Source organism: Apteryx rowi, unplaced genomic scaffold (genome assembly GCF_003343035.1).
Source record: "Apteryx rowi isolate R43461 unplaced genomic scaffold, aptRow1 scaffold_673, whole genome shotgun sequence".
NCBI classification, from domain to species: Eukaryota; Metazoa; Chordata; class Aves; order Apterygiformes; family Apterygidae; genus Apteryx; species Apteryx rowi.
In genome coordinates this window covers 369,993-391,683 of record NW_020450953.1, presented here as the reverse complement: position 1 = coordinate 391,683, position 21,691 = coordinate 369,993, and the positions used below count along the sequence as shown (strand labels likewise).

General features: G+C 51.3%; 3 protein-coding genes across 3 annotated transcripts; 2 read left to right on the top strand and 1 right to left on the bottom strand.

The window, feature by feature from the left end:
• The first annotated feature begins 6 nt into the window (after positions 1 to 6).
• LIX1L (limb and CNS expressed 1 like) lies at positions 7 to 14,978 on the top strand. Its single transcript, XM_026085770.1, has 6 exons — positions 7 to 84; positions 6,031 to 6,194; positions 7,277 to 7,417; positions 8,309 to 8,404; positions 10,364 to 10,441; positions 10,630 to 14,978. Exons 2-6 carry the CDS (start codon positions 6,066 to 6,068, stop codon positions 10,870 to 10,872), a joined length of 687 nt encoding a protein of 228 aa, XP_025941555.1. The 5' UTR covers positions 7 to 84; positions 6,031 to 6,065; the 3' UTR covers positions 10,873 to 14,978.
• A 1,173-nt stretch (positions 14,979 to 16,151) lies between these two features.
• On the top strand, positions 16,152 to 19,100 carry RBM8A (RNA binding motif protein 8A). Its single transcript, XM_026085776.1, has 6 exons — positions 16,152 to 16,263; positions 16,590 to 16,649; positions 17,072 to 17,149; positions 17,549 to 17,685; positions 17,923 to 18,059; positions 18,509 to 19,100. Exons 1-6 carry the CDS (start codon positions 16,197 to 16,199, stop codon positions 18,552 to 18,554), a joined length of 525 nt encoding a protein of 174 aa, XP_025941561.1. The 5' UTR covers positions 16,152 to 16,196; the 3' UTR covers positions 18,555 to 19,100.
• Positions 19,101 to 19,934: 834 nt separating this feature from the next.
• Positions 19,935 to 21,539, bottom strand: LOC112975541 (gonadotropin-releasing hormone II receptor-like). The gene is made up of 3 exons (XM_026085784.1): positions 21,066 to 21,539; positions 20,766 to 20,970; positions 19,935 to 20,440 (listed from the first exon to the last, which is right to left on the bottom strand). The coding sequence occupies exons 1-3, from the start codon at positions 21,537 to 21,539 to the stop codon at positions 19,935 to 19,937; spliced, it is 1,185 nt and encodes a 394-aa protein (XP_025941569.1).
• Between the last annotated feature and the right edge of the window lie 152 nt (positions 21,540 to 21,691).

The following is a 21,691-nucleotide window of genomic DNA, read 5'->3' as shown; positions in this document are numbered from 1 at the left end:
GCGCCGGGCCGCCCGCCGTGCTGCGGGAGGCCGTGGAGGCGGTGGTGAGGAGCTTCGCCAAGCACACGCAGGGCTACGGCCGCGGTGAGCGGGGGGCCGCGCCCCGGGGAGGGGGGTTGGGGGGGGCACCGGGCAGTAACGGCTCGGGGGGGCCGGGAGACCCTTCCCCCGCGTCCGGCTCCCCCTTTCCCTCGTGTGTCCCCCCCTCCAGGCCTCCCCTCCCGCCTCCCCTGGCCCGCAGCTGTCTCCTCCGCAGGCAGAGCTGTCTTCTCCCGTGGTTTTATTTCCTCCTCATCCCCGGGAATGGGATCCCGGGCGCTGGGACCCTTCCTTGCCCCCTTTTCTGCCCCCCCCTCCCTCTCCCCCTGCTTTGGAGCCTGGGCATCTCCTCTCCCACCTGCTCACTGTAGGATCCGGCATCTCCCAGTGGTGTTTCCCTGCCAGCTCCCCCTCTTCCTCGCGACCTTGTGTCTGGGGTTCTCCTGACCAAGCCCTTCTTCCTCCTTCCTTTCCCTCACCGCATCCCCATCTGGGATTCCCCTGTCATAACCCATTTTCCCTGCTCCAGGCTAGTTTTTTTTCCCCTTTTATCTTCCCCAACGTAAGGCAGCCTTGCTTCAGGTGTGGACCCATTCGAGCCCCTCTTCCTTCCCTGGTTAAGCACCTGGAGGTTGTGCTGTATTGCGTTGAATTTTTATTGCAGCCTTTGTTGGTCCCCAAGCAGTGCCGAGCGAGGGCCCTGCTTTCTCTTGCTTCCCCCCGCTGAGCTTTGAGCGCCCTTTTGCGTGCAGGGCTGTGAATTAGAGAAAAGAGGAGGGTCAGGAGTCTCCCCCATAGCTGCGTGCTGATGTTCCCTATCCCAGGGGTGTTCGGTTTGTCCGTGGGCTGCGTGTGAGGGGTCTGTAAGGGTAGCCAAGACATCCGTGGTTGTTGTCATTAGGTTGAATATTGGTACAAAGCGTTTTTGTGCCACTCGAGAGACCTTTCAGGTGTCTGCTGCTGTCTTGATGCCTGTTGAGGGAGCACGGTACCTGGGAAGCCTCCTCTCAGACCTCCAGAAAGGGTGCGGGGAGCTCTGATATCTTGTGCTCAGGACCTCCCAGCCTTGGAGACTGAGCTCTTCTGCTTTGGGCTATGTTAAAGATGAGCATGGAGAGGCAAGGAGAATCCCTGTTCCAGTCTGCTCTATCTGGGGCTGCTCGTGCCAAGAATGAGGACGTGAGGAAAGTGACCCTGAAAATAAAACAGCTGAGGCTGTGGTTTCTCTGGATCTGCTTTTTCCCTAAGGAGTCTGGTGGTTTTAGGGGTCAAGCCTGAGAAACATTAACGGGTCTGCTTTTCTTAGAAAGCTGCATGTCCTCTTAAAGGCGAACTTCTGTTTTCAAAATATCAATGGTTTCCAGATAACTAATTGGACATGGTTTTTCTGGTGTTTTGGGTTTTTTTTTTTGTTTTTTTGCTTTGCTTTTGTAAACATAGGCATTAAGGAGAGAAGAAAAGGTAGGGATATGCGAGTATACTTGACCACAGACAGGCACAGGAGCTTGAGTGGGCAGACAAATCCTTAACTCGTGGTTTAAAGCTGAGTAGGTTTTGTGCTTATGCAGTACCTGTAACGGGTAAACATACTATAATGGCTCACTAAGAGAAAGTGGAGGGTATTTTTATTGATGATTTTATTTGTGTGGTAGTGGTTTAGTCCTCTGTCTATAATTCCATTATGTGCTATGTAATGCCAGGACAAAAAAAAGGTCATTTGTCAATGAAGACAGCCGCTAATAGGTCTCTGCTGGGCAATCATTGGCATTCCTGGTGGCAGCGATGTTCATAAGAAACCCCTCTGCTCTGTGCTCTGCACGGCTGCATCTCGTCTATTAAAAACAGTGGCTGGGAGAAGGCGTCAGCTTTGCAGGCCGTTGGTGCTGGAAGGTGCCGCTGTGGGGGTGTGAAGTAAAGCACCGCGCTCCATCCCTGTGGGGCTCCGGGTATTGCAACAGAGGCGCCCGTTCGTGTGAGAGCCCCGCAGAGAAGTCTCCAGTCTGGGTTTCTTGTACGTTCCATCTGGTCCTCTGGGGAAAAAAAAGTACAGAAGCGAGAGAAAAGGTTAAAGCACGTATTTTACTGGCTCTGTGATGGAAAGAATCTTCCACCCCACCCGAAAGGAGACGCTTTGCAACTATTTTGAGCTCCTGACTTCCGGTTATGGCAACAGGTCCAATAGACACAGTTGTGCACGTTCAAATGGTAAATGCTTGGCAGTCAGTGTGACTCGAGCACAGTGGAACCGCTGCTCTTCTGGCTCGGGAGTAATTTAACACCATGTGGAATCACTTATTCTTCCGTATTTAATATGCAAGTCAGATGTGCTATCATATACACAACGCGGGGATATGGGGTTGCGCTCCAAAGCAATAAACAGATATGACTGATTGTCAAAGCAGGTTCTGCTTTGTTTCTCTGGCTCCAAACTTCTTTTCATCCCCTCTCTTTGAGTGGCAAATCTAAGGAGGAGCTGGTTAAGCCTCTGGAAAGAGCAGCCCCGTCCGGATAATGCAGTGCTTTGTAAATCCGAGGGTCTCTTCCCACACAGATGGGCTGCAAACTTGTTTCTAGAAGATCAGTGTTTCCAGTTGCTGCCACTGGTGGCCCTCATAAATGCAAACAAACAAAAAGGATATTGGCTGGTGCTGATGGTAAGAGTTCCAGTGTTTTGAGCTGGTTGAAAGACTCGCTCTACTTACAGGCATTAAAATACCTCTCTTTAAATGTTGGATTTCCTGTTAAATGAGGCCTTGCAAAAGACACAAAGATACAACACTTGTCCAGCACCTCTTGCTGTCAAACCCTCCATCCATCTTTCTCTCGGCGCCCTGCCTAGCCGGAGTACTGTGTTGCATTTCACGCTCCTTATCAGATTAAAAATTCTTCAGCGTGCAGAAGGTGTCCCTGCTTTCTAGAAACCCTTACACTCGCAAGCGTGAGATGTAACAGGATTTAGGATGCTTTCTGGAAAGGGAAAACGAACTTCACATCTCCTGCCTCTTTCTTCAATATTGCTGTTTTGTGATGGTGATACAAAAGGCACAAGGTAATGGGAAGATGGGGGTGCATAAGCAGAGTTTTTTAGCCAGACTCCCTAAAACTTGCAAATCATTGATCTAGAACAAATTAAAAATAAGATTTCACTTTTCACATAGCTATGGACAATGGTACTGTGGRATTTAGCATGCTGCAAAAAGTGCTCAGCCAGCGTTTGCCTGCTAAATATGGAYGTGATATGCATAGCACTATAGATGGAGCTACGCTGAGGAGGACGGGGCAGATGGGTAGGTCTCATGAATAGCAACACGGTTTGCTCTTCAGCCTTATAAAAGCATATTGTTCTTAAGTGTTTTGTGGAGTTTCAATTAGGTGTTTTACTCTCTTGTCTCCTTAAACTGTCCTCCCTGTGGCAGCTGGCAGCAATGACTGCAGTCTGTGGAAAAACCTCTTTTGGATACTTCTCAGCTGTCTGACCTATTGCACCAGTTGCTAACAAAGTACCCTGCGTGACAAATAGCCAGCGTCTAACATAGAGGGACCCTTGTCTTGGACCGAAAACACAAGTTCTGTGCGTGTGTGCTCATTGCATAGCATTTCCTTGTTAACCTCCTCTTAACACCAGCTTCTCAGGCTTAACTAAATTCAGCTAAGCTATAATTTCTCCGCGTTTTCGGAGTAAGTGAGTTTGTCGTGAGAATTTGCATTGCCTGACGTAGCTCAACTTTCTCTGCAGTTATTGGTGTGTGGTCGTTACTGCAGAGTCTCGGTTGCCCTGTGCCAAATGGTCTCTGAAGCTGTTATTGAATCAAGCATTGTCTCCAAATCCCCTTTTGGGGATTATGTGCATGACTTATACTGTCAATAGAGAAATTTGCCTGCCTGTGTGTGAATTCTGCACGTATATTGGTGCACTGTAGGCCTGGCAAGGAACTGTGTGTTGTTTGTACGGCTTTTTGTCAGCCTTCAGTGGAAAACTGCCCCTGTGCTGCATGTTTAACAAAAGAAACTAAACTTGAAAATAATCCAAAGTGACTGCTTTATTAACAACCGCCTTGAAAAGACTGCGTTTGAAACAGGAATGAAAAGCTGAGCGAGGCACTACTGTGCTAGTGACTTGAAGCCTTGCTTCATTTTATAGGGAGCAATTGAGGCAAATAAGAGGCAGTAAGTTCAAGCTAGTTATCTCCCTGAAAACTGCCTGGCTGAAGACCCAAAGCGTTACAGCACTGTGTGGGCAACCAAGAAGCGAAGCGGGGCGGCTTACGAGGGACTTAGCATCTTCCGTTTTTGTGTGTCCTTAAAGTGACTTCCTTGTTTATCTTACGCTGGGAGACTTTGAAAACAGGAGCCGCATCTTGCTTGTTGCTCTGCCTTGCTGTTAGCCGCATTGCGTGAATTCTCTTGCGGCTCCTTGCGGGAGAACTTGCCTGGTGTTTTTTATGCTTGCTTTTTGTTTTGCTGAAAATGAGCAAGTAAATGCTGGGGCGGAGACATTTTAACAGATGTCCTTGCATTAGCAAGGAGTTGCCCTAATCTATTTTGCAGGCTGCCTTGCTTCAAGTGATTGCTGAGATGGGACAGGGTTGGAGAAGGAGTGCTGAAGAAGAGTCGAGGGCAGGCTTTTCCTACAGCCACATGTCAAACTCTTCAGCATAGAAAGCAGCTTAGGACAAATTTGATGGGACTCGGAGCATTAGAAGCTGTGAGGTTCGTTTCTCTTGCCCAAGCCTTGACAAAGTAAAGAGCAGGTAAACTTAGAACAACTCAAAGGAGATCCTTCTCAAAACATTTGGTGTTCAAAGCGGAGAGGATTACAGGACAGCTGGCTTAGTGTTACAGCTAACGCTTCTAGTTCTTACATGCTTATTCAAATAAGAACAGTGTAATCTCATGGATTTGGGCTACAACCCGATTGTCACGAAGGCTGTCTGCATTGACTGGCTACATATGGTGTGGAATAGCTGTCTTCTCAGAGGTGCTGGGCTGGTAGAGCTGGATGTCTGCTTGCACTGCGTGTAGCACATTCAGTGCTCTGGAATAGCCAGATGCCTGCGTAAAAATGACTCCTCTTGAAAGGACTGTAATTACAAAAGTCAAAGAAGGTTAATGTTTTAGGCTTTGGTTTCCCAACAGGGGTGAAAAAAACAGCCTAAAAACAAAAATCCTGATTTTTAGCCTGTGATTCACCGTTTGGTTACACATCTTCCCATTTTTGAATGACACAGACGTGATTCTCCAATTAGTTATTTCCATTCTCCTCTGCACTGTTCTGCAATCACTATGTGGCAGTTAAATACTCCCACCCAAATTACAGGGGAGTTGTGCCTAAAGGCCTCCGCTGGCTAGCCGTACACCTTAGGTCACTTTTTTCATCTCCATCATACTGTTTTCAGCTAGGTGTTTGATGTAAGGGTGGGTGGTTTCTGCAGGCATCATGGTGCCCATACAGGTCAGCTGGTTTATTTTAGTGCTTGGCCTTTATGCTTTTTCTTTACTTGCGGTATCTTTCTAATCTTAAATGTAAGAAGAATGTCAGTTTTGAGGATCACATGAGACAGGTGAGCAAACCTGCTGAGCCTGTTGACAGCCCTCTTAGAAAAATGCCTTGCTCCCCTGCTAACTTGCACTGTTTTTTTTTTCCCCAAGTGCTCATCTAAATGCTTTTCCCTGAATTTGTTGGAATGAAAAGAGCTTTTGTGTATGAAGCCATGTCATATTACTCACTGGTTCTCTCTACATTCTTTTGGCTGTGAGAAATGTGTTTGGGTTGACATTGTGCACCTACAGCTTCCCGTGAAGCTGACGGTTCTTAACACTGGACATAGCTGAGCAACCTGGGCAGGGCCCTGCTTGCGTAGGCTGGAGTACACTAATGTTCATGCCGTTCCGTTTCTGGATGTGGCCGCTCCTTGCGGGTGATACATAGGGAAACCAGCCTCCCAGGCTCTCCTTTTGCATCTGAGCTCTGTTCTATTTCTGTCTTCCCAGTGAATGTCGTGGAAGCCCTTCAGGAGTTCTGGCAGATGAAGCAGTCGCGTGGAGCTGATCTGAAAAATGGAGCCCTTGTGGTGTACGAGATGGTCCCATCCAACAGTCCCCCTTACGTCTGCTATGTCACCTTACCGGGAGGGAGCTGCTTTGGCAGTTTCCAGGTAGGATCACTCGGTTAGAGACTGTCCCTGCTACGTAGCTCTTCTCTAAAGCAGCCTAACTTGGGTGCCCTTACAATTCCTTTTCCCATCAGAATGAGTGCTCGCATATCTTTCTGTGGTGGGCACAGTGTAAACTTTTTCTGCTAAATTGAGGCATGAGAAGGACGTGGCTCCGACTGTAATTTCAAGCTGGCTAATAAATGTTCATAATTGCCCCTATAAAACTCCACCCTACTCCAATCCTGGAAAGTTTGACTGTAAATGTTACCTTGCTGTATGTACTGTGTTCCCTACAAGTGATTGATATGGACCCTAGCAGTGCTGAGATAACATCCGTGGGATCAGGGAAGATTGCTAAGTGTTAGACTAACTGTTTTTAATACTTAGCTATCCTTCATGGGATTGAGCGGTTTGGTATATTTACGGGATGAAGCTTGGACAACTTGGTAGAATAACAGTTCCTTGCGAGGGCTCTGGATTTGACCCAGAACGTCTTCTCAAGCTGCCAAAAGAATCTAGAAATCAAATTGTAACAGTTGATCAATGGTTTCTGCCCCTTTTCTGTTAAAAGGAAAATGTCCAACCCAAATACCTCACCCGAAAGATTAAGGTCCAAAAATCACAAAGGGTCCTGACTGCATTTCAGATTCCTTTGCTGTAGTGGCTTTAGGCAGTTACTCTCTAGTCTTGGTTTGAAGAATGTTTCCAAAAGCAACAGTTCCAGCAGCTAAATGGTCTACCCATCCTGAAGAGCAGTCCCTGTGTTTAGAGTAATTTGGTTACATTTTGGTTTTAAGCAAATTAGTTTTGTTGACGATCCGATTGGTGGCATTTCCCGATGCAGATACTATGTGCTGAGTTCAGCTGCTTGTTTAATTTTTGTTTAGCATGGTTGGGATAGCTGTGGTTTAAAACTAGCTCCTAATGATTTCAGGATGTCTGAGAGCACAGCTTTCCAACGCTACACAGCGCTGCCACCTAATAGCTATTTCGTGTGTCTGGGGGAAGTTTGGTGCGTCGGGCCTGATTGATCTCAGTCCTCCTGCTGCCTTTCTGTCCTGACGGTGTGTGTCTCTCCGCAGTTCTGCCCAACCAAAGCTGAAGCCCGAAGGAGCGCTGCGAAGATTGCGCTGATGAACTCTGTCTTTAACGAGCATCCCTCTCGGAGGATCACGGATGAGTTCATTGAGAAGAGTGTTTCGGAGGCCTTGGCATCTTTCAACGTAAGGCTTTCAAATGCCTAGATGGCTGCGGTTGGTGGGGATGGATTGACCGAGGAAAAACTCGAAACATGGGAAGAGAAGCTGTCTCTTATATCTGGAAATCCTTATGACAGGTTTTTCAGTGACTTCTGAGTATTAAAACTTCAACTATTGCTCTAATTCTTGTTTTCCTGCCTCCCTCCTACACAGTCCTAAACACTTCCTTTTCCGAGTGTGAATGTGCTGTCCCTCAGCTCAGGCAGGACAGGATAATAAGACTGAGATGTTGAGTCATTTGTCTCCTCTGTGACTGGATTGGGTACTTTAGTTAGCTTTGCTTAAATCAAATGTTTTCCAGAAACACTAGTTTCTAGTGAGGGGCGCATTGCATTCTTTTTTTTACCGCTCTAATTATACCATATCCTGGAGGGAGTTCTTGCTGTGCAATCCCATGGCTTTTAATGGTACCCAAAGTATTACATGAACTTCGAAATTCCCTTAGTGGGCTGCAGAAAAAATCCAATTTCAAATGGCGTTTTCGAAAGCAGGGTAGACCCTGTTACTCCCTGAAAGCTGGAGTGAACAATGCAAGTATTCAAGGCTGAATTAGCCTTGTGTTGGCAGACCAGTTTACCAGTCTAAGAGATGCACAAGGTATCCTTCTAAAAACCTGATCCTGAATTCCAGAAGTGGGAAAAAAAATCTCTAAATTTTTTTGAAACGCTGGGATTCTTTAGAGGCAGAAAACTAAACAATGTAGTCAGTCAGAGGGGAAAAAACGTGCAGGCACTCTGAGCGTGAGCGGCTCTGCTTGCAGCAGCAGAGACCTGGGGAGGTGACGCAGCAGAAGCAGCAGGTAACGTGGGCTGCGCTTGCTCAGGAATCGCAGCTCTTGTATGAAATCTCTCGCAGGGTAATCGAGAGGAAGCTGATAATCCCAACACGGGAATTGGTGCGTTCCGCTTCATGCTGGAATCCAACAAGGGAAAGTCAATGCTGGAATTCCAGGTACTGTTTTTAACTTCCCTAATTATATGGTTCAAGGGGTGTTTGGTTTGATCTTTCAGCTATGTCTACAGTGCTTTACATTCAGGAAAAAWAWATATATATATACAGTATTGCCTTCATATTGCACGTGCCTGGTCCTAGATGGGGCTTTCTCCTTAGAATACAGCTGAGGATTTGTGACATTTTCAAGTGCTGGTATACGTGGCCCAAAATCTTGCATTGGGCTTCTCTCTGTAAAGCTTCTTAATACTTGCATGGCTCAGTGTTATGAAAGGGTTGTGCTTTCTCATGATCCAGTGTTTTCAGTGTCATACTACTTAGATAATTTGCGGCAGTGTGTTGGTCTTGGCAGTCCAGGGCTGTAGCCCTTATCCTGACCCAGGACCTCAAGTGAGCTATTTCATTTGTTTTTTACCCTGACCCTGTAGAATGAGGAAGATTTTGCTTTCCTTAGGAAAGCTGGTGAAGATCTTTCATCCAAAGACGTTTTGATTGCAGAATGAGGAGTCTTGATTACTGTAGTTACATGCCCTCGAGCCACAGCAGTATGTGAGCAGTCTTCCTATCCTATTGAAATATGCTCGGTCTGTCTCTCGTTATGACAAAACATCTGTGACATGAAAAGTACAAACTGCTGAGGGAAACTGTTATAACACTTATCAGTTTTGGTTAATGGAGCTGAAGGAGTTAGTGCAGAACAGATGACTGAGAACAGAGATTTTTCTGGGCTTTATTCCAGCTTTTGTGAGGAAACCGCTCCTATGGGTCCCCTCATATTTACCTGGGACTGGGGCACCCAGGTAAATAAGGCTGCTCAGAGCACTCTGAAGTGTACGTTTGACTTGATAATAACCTTTGAGCTCTCTCCTTGTTGTCAAGTGGGATGTCTGTCCCAGCACATACAGAGACATTGTTATCGAAGTGCTTTGAGATTCATGGATCCTTTTAAATTAAATATAGGCTTCRAAAGTAACTTGAACTGAGTATTTTACAGACTAGTTGACTGTGATTGCACAAACTGATCTTTTGAGGAACTGGATTTTTAAAGGAGGAGGAGGACTAGACCACAACACTGTGCTCTGGATACTGAAGCAAAGCTTGGCCGCTTCTCAAAGTAGGCGCCTTAAGTCTGTCGCGTTGCTGTATTTGGGGTTCTTTGCTGTAGACAAACTTCTCCTGAAGCTGACTTCTTGCCTGGCCTGTTTCCCTTGAATGGAAATACTTGGTAGGCGGAAGACAGAAGTGTTTATATTAATAGTCCTGTTTACACAGGGCGACTCTGTTATGTATATTCCTTAGGCGGTGTTTGTATTTGGGAAAGTCTAACTAGTTGCTGTGAGTTTATGAAGCAGGATTTGTGTGGCCTTGAGAGAAATGTTTGCTTGCGAAACATTGAATTGTCACCCGTTCTGACTGCTGATTTAGCTTTGAGGTTGCAAACGACAGAGGGAGTCTTGCATGCTGAATACTAAAGTCCTTGGGGCAAAATGAAGCATCAGCATCTTTGTCTCCTCTGTAATCCTTTCATGTGGTAGGGGGGGGATTTTGTCCAGTGGTGTGAGCCAGGCTGTGCCCTTGCTTCCTGGCTCCCAAGGACACTGATGATGCCTTCAGTCTCCTTTCTGTGGCTTCTCATCTTTTTAATGTAAATCTTAGCTGGCAAATGCTGGAAGTGTTTTGTTTATGGACTCCTGAAGTTTAAAAAAAMCCCTATTTTGTGATCCTTGGAATTGCAGAGGACTGGGTGTGGTGGTGCAAAGTCCTTTTCAGCCCTTGTTCCAGTAGCTAGAAACTAACTTGCCCTGTTGTTTCTCATAATGCCATAGCCTCTTCTGAGATGACCTCTTGTGTGTGCTAGTGCGTGTGCACACCTCTGGCACTCTTTTCTGAGTTCTTGGGAAGCTGTTATTATTCAGAATCTGCATCCCCACAGAGTCCGACCACCTCTTGCCGTTGCAGGAGCTGATGACGGTCTTCCAGTTGTTGCATTGGAACGGCAGCCTCAAAGCCATGCGAGAGAGGCAGTGCTCGCGGCAGGTGAGTTTGGGCTGCGGGCGTCTCYCTCGAGCTGTGCTTTTGCAGTTGTACTCTAGGCGCGCTGGGATGCGCAACCCCGTCCTTAAGCTTCCTTAGCTGGCAAGGAAGCCAGATGCTACTAAATGATGCRCGTCCCATTTAGTGACTTGTCTTTCCTAAGCTCYCCTGCATRTGTCCATTACCACCAGGAAGTACTGGCTCACTACTCCCACCGCGCTCTGGATGATGACATAAGGAACCAGATGGCCATGGACTGGGTGAACAGGGAGCAGAACAGCCCGGGGGCCCTTTCCAGAGAGCTGGCTTCAACGGAGAGGGAGCTGGATGAAGCCCGCCTGGCTGGGAAGGAGCTGCGTTTCCATAAGGAGAAGAAAGACATCCTGATGCTGGCAGCTGGCCAGCTGGGGAGCATGCACTCCTCCAACTGCTAGACTCTTGTATGCAAGTCATTCCGCTCCCCCAGGCCTACTAACACCTCCACACTGGCGGGATCCGTCCCGTGTCACTTAACGCATGTAATGCCTCTTCCAGAATTGCGACCCATTTGCACATTTTAAAGAAATTTTTTTTTTTGAAACGCCTGTACAGATTTTTATACCTTCTTTTTTTAAAACTTGCTTCTAGATCTACTCCTCCGCTTCCTATCTGCTAGAGAATTCCTTCTGTCACTTTAAAGAGTGCATTTAAAACATGCAGCCTTTCAGTATTAACACTAAAGACCTCCGCTGTACATGGGTACTATGTAATTGGCAGTATTACGTGGAAATGTAGCGCTTCTTCAAGAAGCTTCTGTTCTTTGGAGCTGATGCATGTTGTGCAGACCTGCTTTTTTATTCTGCTCCTGTAGTAGAGGGGGTTCTATCAAAACTCCTTCTTGATAAGCATAGTAATAAAAAAAAAAAAAGCATTCTTTTTAACTCTACAATGCAAGCTACATTGYGGAATACTCCAAAGCACATAAAAGGGGTTTAAAACTGGGATTTTGGTTTGGTCAGACTTAAGTCGGAGRATCACTCTACAGAATTCCAGTTGCAAGCTCAGGCAGGATTCACGGTTACCCCTACAACTGTCAGGTGTCTGGATCTGTTCCTGCTCTGGCCTTTCACTCACAGGGTAGGATGTAGTTCATTTCCAAAGTAAATAACGCACCTAATAGCAAACTACAAAGCCCTGTGGTACTTAAGGGATTGGATTTAGCAGCTAATCAGTCTGCACCAGACAGAGCCTCCTGCTATGCTCTTTTTCAATCCGCTTTGGGTTCTTAGGGTGTTTCACCCAGTCTAGGAGGATGGAGATGCTAAAGGGCTGTCCCAAGCACTAGCAGTTGGCGGTGGCATGAAGTGGCCAGTTTACTTGGCTAGAAATCAAGCCTTGGAGTTGTTCRGCTTCCCCAGCTAACCTGGGGAGGTGAGGATTTTTGAAAATCTTGTGAGACATAAGAGGTGGACACACTGTTCTCTCCAGGGTAGCTTCCAAACCAAATGGAACTTCCTTTTCAAAGAAGATTTAAAAAGCCTTGCCAGAGTTTCAGACTTAGCTAGCAATAATACGGGGGAGCTGTGCAGCCTCTCTCCCTGAAGAGCCTTGTGTTTACAAGTYTTTGTTAACCAGAGCTGTGTTTAATCTTTTGAACCAGAACACAGGATCTACTCAGCCCCAGCAGCAAAAGCTCAGATAGGGCTTGGCCTCAACTGTGCTTTGCTTCTACCAGCCAGAGTAAAGGGCTCCAACCCTTGTGCCAAGAGGGACTGTGCCTAATTTACAGCACACAGYGCTCTCCACAGCCTAGCTCCCAAGAAATAGTTGGCAGGGACAATTTTTAGGAGTCCTGGTGGATCGGAGAGCTGCTGCTTGGCAGAGGGCTGAGTAGCTCTGCAGGTATCTTCAGTAGATCACGCAGAGGACGCCTTAATGTTACCCAGTGAGAGCTTGGTGCGGGAGGAAGGGAATCGCTCGGCTGTACAAAGCGAAGGTGTGGGCTCTCGGTTTGGCGCCTCTGGTTTCTATAGCATTGCCTCAAACTGCAGAGTGGGAGAGAAAGTGCGTGCAAGAGCTGTGCTTCTCTTGGAGCTGGAGGCTCCCTGCTTTGGAGCTTGCTCCCTTCTTTTCAATAGCGGTGTTGGAACAAAACACTGCTGAGCTGAGAATCTCTATATGCACTATTTTTTTTGTTTTTAATGAATAGTTCCCTGCTCTTTGTATACATATCAGTACTAAATCTGTATGATGTTTAGATTAAAAATACCCTTCCTGACACTTGTGTTCCTGTAGCTCAGATTCACAGTCCAAGAAAGTAGTGATTTGTTCAAGGTAATTCTTGTATCACTTCCTACTTTGCTAATATATAGCCCAGAAGAGCCAGCAATGTCTCAGTGGAGCTATAAATTGAAGACAGACTTCTTTCTTCAGCACAGTATTCAGCTCTGAGCTTCCTCTGGTCTTTTTTTTTCTCCTCCCATGACTATGCTCTGGGTAGAGGTACAAAGCCTTTGGGAATCTGACGGGTAGCTTTTGCTATTTCCATAGACAACCACCCCTCAACCCTCTCCTTTCTCTGAAACAGCCTCTTACAGAGTATGCGTGAACTTAGAGGCACGTGGATATTCAAGCAATAGTCTTGTTTTGAAATGAAGATTGAGAAAACTGCATTATCTGTAGGTATTCTAGTTTTGTATTCTTGCCCTAACAAGCCTATTTTGTTTTTATATATTTTTTATATGCAGCCTTTTTACACAACAGTATCAATGTTTAATGTGTTTATAAATGTGATTGTAAATGGTGTGGAGTTTTTTTGGGGTTTTTTTGTTTTTTTTTACAGGTTGGTAATATCTAGACCTTGTATTTGGATTTAATCACCTGCTCTAGAAATAGTGTGGAGTCTAATGTCTTTCTGTTAGCACTTCCACACCTGCGTATAGTGTTACAATACGTCATGTGAAACGGTGATTTATCTGACAGCCTGATCTTGCAAATATGGAAACTCTTGAGAAACTTCACTTTTTTGAGCAGATGGTGTGAGCAGGATTGGCACCCAACCACACATCTCCAGGCTTTCGAGTTGCTTTGACTTGCATCAGTATTTTTCCCAGCGTTACAGACCAGGGTTTGTCATCTTATCCTAGCTACTTCTCACCTCTCTAGCAACATGAGATGGAAAACGTGACCAACAGAAAGTTCTGAGACGCCCAGTTCTTGGCCGATCTGGAATCGTCAGGGTCCGCTTGGATTTTGCAAGCTGAAAAAGGTCGTTTAGAGCCGTAGAGATCAAAGGGCCAGAACTGGTGCAGTCTTGCTGTAAGAATCCTGGTGCTCGTTCGGGAAACATCGTGCTCCCCCTTTTCCCTGACTACAGCTGGGTGCAGCGGGGAGTTTGGATCTAGAATCGCTCTCAGGCGCCCTGTCTGAATTAATAGTGGCTTCTTGTTTGTGGTACAAGGCCCTGTCAGTTAGAAACTTCTTTACTTAAATGTATGTAGCAGCCCTTAACAATTCGACTCTCCCCCTGGAGACGTCCTCGGGGAGGAGGAATTCCTGCCGAGAGGAGTTTGTGCCCTACGTGTTAGGACTCTCAGCGTAGCAGAAGTTGCCCGCGCCGCTATTTGCGGTGGTTGCTAGTGTTTTGCATGTAGGGAGCTTAATGGTTTTAGCAAAGCCCGTCTCCGTAAACTCTCCTCCGTCCTGCAGCGCTGAGTTGTACGCAAGCTGTTGCAGATGCCTTGCTACTGCCAGCAGCCGTTCTGAAACGAATCGAGGAGGATTACGCTGTTTCCATTGTCAAAGCCCAAGTCTGTAAAATGGGACGTCCTGGCAGGAGGGAAGGTACAGTGAAAACCTGATATACCCTTACTTGTCTTTTGGCAAAACTGACACTGGTTTTTTTGTCTCCCGATCCACTTGGAAGGTGATAACGCCCCTGTCCTAGGGACGAGGAAAGCTTTATGGGCTTCCTTGCTTTGGGAGAGGCGGGACAAGTAGTTGCTGAAGCCGTCGAGCTTGTTTTGAGATGTTGTGGCTGCAGAATCTGCCTCATAACGAACAAAACCAGCTAAGTCTCTTGTCACTTGAATGTACCCATACACAAAGCCTGTGTAGTTGGTGGGTGTCGCTGCTTTTCCCCTTCTTTCGGAGGTAAGAACAACACTAAGCCTAGGCAGGCCCTGGGCAGTTTTATATTAAATAGCAGTAAGCGTATAAAACTCTTTTCTTTATTCCAATTACAACTTTATACTCTTGGAACATCGTTTTTTCCCAAATCCTGAGGGAGCGGGCGGGGGGACTGGCCTTCAGTCTGTCCCGTGGCAGCAGCAGCATTAATATCCTGGCTTTCTCAGCATCCAAAACCTTGTCGTCTTCCTTGTTCATGCTGTATAGTTAAATCCAAAGCTCAAATGATAAATCACCTTTCACGTGCCGTCCCTGCCTTTTTCCATGTATGTCATAACATTCAGTACATCATTGCATTTTGTATGTATAATTTTATACAATAAAGCAATAGATTTTGGGGTAGCTGTAGTGGTTTCTCTCTTTTTTTCTTGAAAGGTAGAAATGGCAAATCCTGCCACTGACTTGTCATTTGAATCTTTCCTAGGTAGTAGTTCGTACACCGGGACAAACAAGCGTTTGCAGTTTCCACCCCAGAAGTGCACGGGCGACGTGCTGTTTCTCGCTAAACCAGTGTTTGTCCTCCTTTAATTCCAGCTTTTCTTCTGCTTGTGAAAGTGCTTTATGGCCTGTTACTCTGGGGCTGAAGCCAGGCCGGCCTGGCCTCAGCAGCTGGCGACAGAAGCGGCCTCCACGGCCGGGCTTTGCTGAAAGCTGATTTTTTCCCCTGCACAAGAGGTGCTTCCCTGGCCAACGGGAGGGACGGGGCACGGCCAGCCTTGCCTTAGCTTTCCCCGCTGGAGGGAGACGGTGGCTTGGGACAATTTAAGGCTCCTTAAGGCCTTTTTTTTTTTTTTTTTTTTTTAACCTCATCCTTCTCACCCGTCATGTCCCCTTTGTGTCCCACTGGCTCTGCCTTTCTGGTGCCTTTTCAGGATTGTAGGAGCTGCACAGCAAACAGCATCAGCATATTTTTCCCCTAGGACAGGAGGGGGTTTTTTGTTTGTTTGTTTTTTTTCTTTTTCTTTTTCCTGCAGTTTGTGCATTAGTTCGTCTCTCGAGGGCTGAGCTCATGCCGCAGTCCTTCCCTGCGGGAATAGCATCCCAGCCTCGCAAAGGTTGGCAAAGCTTCGTTCCCCCGGAGCCGGGTCCTTCTCCGAAGCCGTCCCAGGGGCTCGAAAGCTGCGGGCGGGAAGGGGGCCAGCGGTGCAGCTGTGTGCACAGCAGCGTGCTGGTGGAAGCCCCGGTTCCCTGGGAAACCAGGCTAAAAATAACTTTGCTTTACAGTATGCTGACCAGCGAGGCGGTAAGGAGAAGCAGGCGGCCCCCCGGTCCCTGAAACTTTATCGGCTCCTGTAAAGAGCCGTAAACAGTTTGTAAGAGCTCGCCAGGAGCTCTCGCTGCCCCAGGCCTTGCCCCAGGGACAAGTGGCCTCCAGCTGGGGGGGGAGAAACACGCCTCCTCCCTTCCCAACATGGCGCCTGTGGCCGGACGTGAAGCGCCGACCTCACCAAGATGGCGCCACGGGCGCTTCCGCCGCGCGCCCTCACCAAGATGGCGGCGCCCTGTGGTCTCCGGTGCGGCATCAGGTAGTGCTTCCGGGCCGCTTCCCGGCGTGCAGCGCGGTGGCGGCGGCGGCGGGGAGCGCGGCAAGATGGCGGACGTGCTGGATCTGCATGAGGCGGGCGGCGAGGACTTCGCCATGGACGAGGATGGCGACGGTGAGGGCGGGAGGGTGGTGGCAGCACCCAGCCCGCTCCCACCGCCCGGCTCGGCCCGGCCCCGGGCTGCTGCCTCCTCCCCTCGGGCCTGCTCGGGGGTCCCGGTTCGGGCCGCCGCCCCCTCCCCGTCGGGCCCTGTCACGGCGGGGCCGGTGCCCAGCCCCGACCTGGGGACCAGCCTGMCGCCGGGCCCGGTTCGGGTCTGTCCCCCCTGTCGGTGCCCAGCCCGGACCTGGGGACCAGCCTGGCCCCGGGTCCCCCCTCCCCTCCCCGGTACCGATCCGTTCGCGGGCACCTTTCCTCCCTCACATCCCTCTCGTCCGCAGAAAGCATCCACAAGCTGAAGGAAAAGGCCAAGAAGAGGAAGGGCCGAGGCTTCGGCTCAGGTGAGCGGTGGCGGCACGGCGCTGCCCTCTTTCCCTCCCTCCGGCGGATGGCGCCTGCCCGCAGGACCCCGGCGTTGGCCGCCGCTTTGCAGCCTTCGTGGCCCCTTCCCCTCCCAGGCTTCAGTCTCCCAATTTCAGCTAAACGCTCACGCTGGAATCGCTTGGTCGAGGTCCCCGGGAAGCCGGTCCCTCCTGCTGGGTGCGCTGGATCAACGGTTCATGTGCYGTGACGTTTCAGAGGCCCTTTAGGGCGATTTGGAGAGCGGGATCAGGGCAGATCCTCCATGCAGAGGGCTTAATGTTAAACCTGCCTGTCTCTGTGCTTTTGGGGAGTCCTAAAAGGTTGTCTGCGTCCTGCTGCGCTCCCGAGAGGCAGCAGCGGTCACCCATCTCTCTTTYCTCCTCTCCTCTTGTGCCTCCAGAGGAGGGCTCGAGGGCCAGGGTGCGCGAGGATTACGACAGCGTGGAACAAGATGGGGATGAGCCGGGCCCGCAGCGATGTGAGTACCCGCGGGAGGCTCCTGTCCCAGCCCCGACTTCGGGCGTGTTAGAGGAGGGAGATGACACATTGGKTCAGGGAGACGGTGGGGTCTGGCGGCTGGAACGGAGACGGGGAAGCTTGGGGCCGTTGTTTGGCTCCGTATGAGGATTCAGACCTTGCTAGGGCTGAGCTTTTCCCGGCCCCTCCAGCCTCTGTTTTGGGCTAAGCCAAGCGGTTGGTCTCTGGGGCTGCAGCTCCCTTTCCCACCCGCGTACGGCTCGTTCGGTGTCGTGCTTAGCCACGATGCGCCCAGGGATTTCCAGCCGCTCCGGCGGCCGCCTCTCGTGGCGGGGGGGGCCCCTTTCCGAGGTGTCCCGTGTTCAGCGTAACGATGGCCGCTTCTCCCGGTGCGCTGCAGCGGTCGAGGGCTGGATTCTCTTTGTCACGGGGGTTCACGAGGAGGCCACCGAAGAGGACATCCACGACAAGTTTGCGGAGTACGGCGAGATAAAAAACATCCACCTGAACCTCGACAGACGGACGGGCTACCTGAAGGTAGGAGGGGGACGCGCAGGGCGGGCTGCCCTCGGGCCTCGAAGCGTCTCAGCCGCTTCAGCGGCCGCACGCAGGGACGCAGACGCCCTTTCCTTTTCCCCAGCCCTACCGTGGGGCGCCGCGACGCTGCCCAGACAGTGAGACGAGCTCGGGGAGAGGTTTCTCCCGCCTCCAGCCTCTCGCCGGGCTCCCCCTCTGCCTGGGATCTGACCGACGCTTGCTCCCTCTCGCCCACAGGGATATACTCTGGTCGAGTACGAAACCTATAAGGAGGCTCAGGCAGCCATGGAGGGGCTGAACGGCCAGGAGCTAATGGGGCAGCCCATCAGCGTGGACTGGTGTTTCGTAAGAGGGCCCCCGAAAGGAAAGAGAAGGTAAGAGGGCCAGCTTAAACCAAAATAAGGGGTTTCTCCGGAGGGAGGAAGGGTTCAGCTGCAGCTCCTTTGTCCTGCTGAGGCGGGCGAGGGAGGGCAGGGATGAAGCTGAGCTGCTGCCGCAAATGTCACAGCGTTCACGAGCCCGGGCCGGCATTGGAGATCTGTGGATCAAGGGGAGGTGGGAGGCGGATGCCCCAGAGCGTTCGGGAGCGCAAACGTTAGCCCTGGTGGAGCCGACTGACTTTCCTGTGAAAAATGCTGCGAGTTTGGGCTGAACCACGGTCACGCGTGGTCGTCGGCGCAACCTCGGCGTGCCGGGGACCGGCTTGTCCGTGTGGCAGAGAAATGCTGTGAAACGGGCACTGATCGTGGACCGAAACCTTCGCGGGGTCTATAAATACCTATAAACCGCCCCCCATCCACGCTCTGCTCTGCCTCTCTTGCAGGGGTGGGCGCCGACGGAGCAGAAGTCCGGACAGGAGGCGTCGATGATCAATCCTTATTTCCACCTGTGTGTTACGAGCCCAAACTTTGGGGAGGGACTGGGGAAAAAGGGGGGAGGGTTTGTATGTTGGGGACGGGGCACCTGAGGAACAGCCGTAGAGGTAAAACAGTTAATCACTTCAGCAAATTTAACGCGTGCTTCTTGCGAGGTTTTGGGGTTTTCAAACGAGAAAACTTGAGTGAAGAAGCAACGTGTGATGTTCCCGGGGGTTCGTCTCACTTGCATTTGTGGTGAATGAAGCTCCTGAGCTCGGTTAGCTTATCAAACCGCAAAGTTTTTAAAACATTTCTTAGTCTTTCCATTYTCTTAAGCCTGAAAGTGACCTGGCATTTTGACTGCTCTTCTTCTGGAGAGAAGTTATTTTATATACCACAGGCAAATGTTCCTTAAAGCTCCTGAGGGGTTTATTCTGTTGACTTTATGTTTGCGAGTGAATTCTGTTCATTTACAGCCTTTTAAATAACTCTTATTTTGTGTAAAATTGTCCTCTTGTTATTTGTCCTTAATTAAACATTCTGACAAATTGTAACCGATCACGCTGCCTTGCTAATTTTAGRTTTTTCTTAAAATCAATTGATGTAACTGTCCCTGCTTTTGATCCGGAGCCTGGCAGTAGAACAACTTGGTAGTAGAAAGAGCCATTTTACCTTAAAACGGTCTTTGGAAAAAGATAGTTTTATTTAGCTGTGTGTTACTCTCTTTCAGCTCAGCGGGTTTTCCAGCTCTGTTAGTGTTTAATTCTCCCTGTGCCTCTGGCACAGACAAAAAGGCGCATTTTGAAATTAATGTTTTTTTCTCAAGAAAGCCCAGCAGCATCTTTCGAAGGTGTTTTTACCCCAACAGTTTTTACTCCGCGTGCTTTTGCCTAACAGAGGTTTTGCTTCCGGCTTATCGCTCCTCGCACACCTGGCCCGTAGGATAACGCGCTGCCGGTGCCGTCAGCTCGGAGGCTGCTAGAACTTAAATAGCCCTGYGCTGCCGTAAACAGCGTGCGATGGTGGCGCTGAGGGTTGGGTGGAAACATCGTTTCTGCAGGGATCGCGTAGCGCGTGCKGGGAATGGGCCGAGGCGGGGAGCCGACGCCGCTACGCGGGGCTTTTCCGAGCGGCTCCGAGCGCGCGTGCGCGAAGGCGTGATGTCTGCTTGCCGGTCGGCGCCGCGCGGCCGCCGAGACGAGCCCCGAGCGGGGAGTGCTGCGCAGCTCAGCCCCGTTTCTGCCGCGCCSTCCCTCCGCCCGGCGGGGAAAGGTGCCCGTGGTGCCGAGAGGCTGACTCCGGTTCATCCGCAAGCCCGGTGGTAGCCCGCGGATGGGCTCCCGCTGAGAAAATAATCCGAGTTTATCCGTGCATCCARCCCGGGCGTCCCCGTCACATGAAGCTCTCCACCGTCCTCCGGCACAGCTCGCACCTCCGGCCCGGCGRGTTCGCCCCCGCCATCACCTCCAGCTCGTACTTCCCGGATCCCCCCAGGCTGTTGCCGGCTCTCCTGGCCGGCACGGCCGTGGTGGAGACGCGGAAGGAGCCRGTGAGCGCGGATGCTGCCGCCGCTGCCGCCTCCCGCTCGTGCCGGCGGCGGGCGCAGYGGCAGGCGCGCCACATCTCCCTGCGGAAGTGCACCGTGAAAAGCCCGTAGACGAGCGGGTCCAGGCACGTGTTGAAGAGGCCGAAGAGGAAGAGGATGTGGCTGAGAGACGGGGGCACCTTCTCCCGGGTCAGCATCTCCGGCGAGAACCAGTACCAGAGGCCCAGCAGGTAGTAGGGCGTCCAGCACACGATGAAGGTCAGCACGATGACGATGGACATCTGGAGCGTGCGCATCCTGGCGCGGGGGATGTTGTCGTAGGAGCGGCGGAGCTGGACCTCCCGGGAGGAGGCTGCGGGGCAGAGAAGGGGCCCGGAGGGYGGATGCGTTGCCCGGGGGTTAATTAACGGCGCTGGGTTAATGAGCTGGGGAGAGGGGAGACACGCCGGGGCGCTGGGTCCCAGCCGGAGCATCGGGGACCCTTTGCTCCGCAGCAAGGCGTTGGGCAGGGATGGGGGGGCTTAGTCCTGCGAGAGGGGATGGAAAAAAGGATGAGTCCGAGGAAAGAGAGGGAGAAAGGGATGATACAAAAGAGAAAACGGAAAAGGAGATGAGAAAGGATGATGGAGAAAGGGAGGGAGGAGGCGCGCGGACGCGGACCCGGCCCGGCCGCTCACCGCCGGCTTCCTTCAAGCGGCCCGAGATGGCGGCGAGGATGCGGCCGTAGCAGAGCACCATGACGAGCAGGGGCAGGAGGAAGAGGCAGGCGAAGGTGAACATGTTGTAGAGCGTCTCCTGCCAGCGCGCCCCGAAGCTGCCCACCGTGGCGCACTGCACGAAGCGCCGGGGCCGCGAGCGGCTCACCGTGCGGAAGACGAACGCCTGCAACACGCACCGGGGGGGGGGGACACACCGTCAGCGCGACCCTCCTTCCTCCCTCCGTCCTCATCCTCCCGCCCGGCGCCCGCCGCGCCGACCTGCGGCAGCGCCAGCACGGCGCTGAGCRCCCACGCCGCGCGCAGCATCGCCTTGCTCTTCCTCCCGGCCCGGCCCACGGCCAGCGGGTTGACGATGGCGGCGTGGCGGTCCAGGGCGATGACGACGGTGACGAAGGCCGAGGCGTACATGGCGGCCAGCTTGAGGAACATGAGGGCCCGGCAGGCGGCGTCGCCCCCGTACCACTGCACCGTGACGTTCCAGGCGGCGTCCAGCGGCATCACCACCACCGTCACCAGCAGGTCGGCCGCCGCCAGGTTCGCCATGAGCATCCGCACCCGGGGCCGCCGGCCCGGCGCCCGAGCCGCCGTCCAGAGCACGGCGCCGTTGCAGCAGGCCGAGGAGAGGAAGAGGAGGCACGTCAGGGCCACCCGCACCTTGGCGGCCGTGGAGAAGGTGGGCAGCGGCGCGGCCTCCTCGCGGCTCCGGTTCGGCCAAGCGCCGGTGCCGTTCATGCCGCCCGCGGCACCGGGAACCCGGCCGCGCTCGGCATGGTTGGCGCCGGCCCCCGAGGATCCCGGCGGTGCCGCTCTGCCTCGAGTTGTGTCGGGTCTCAGCCTCCCGGGCGCTGCTGGAGGAGGGGATCCGCTCCGCTCCGGGGCATCGG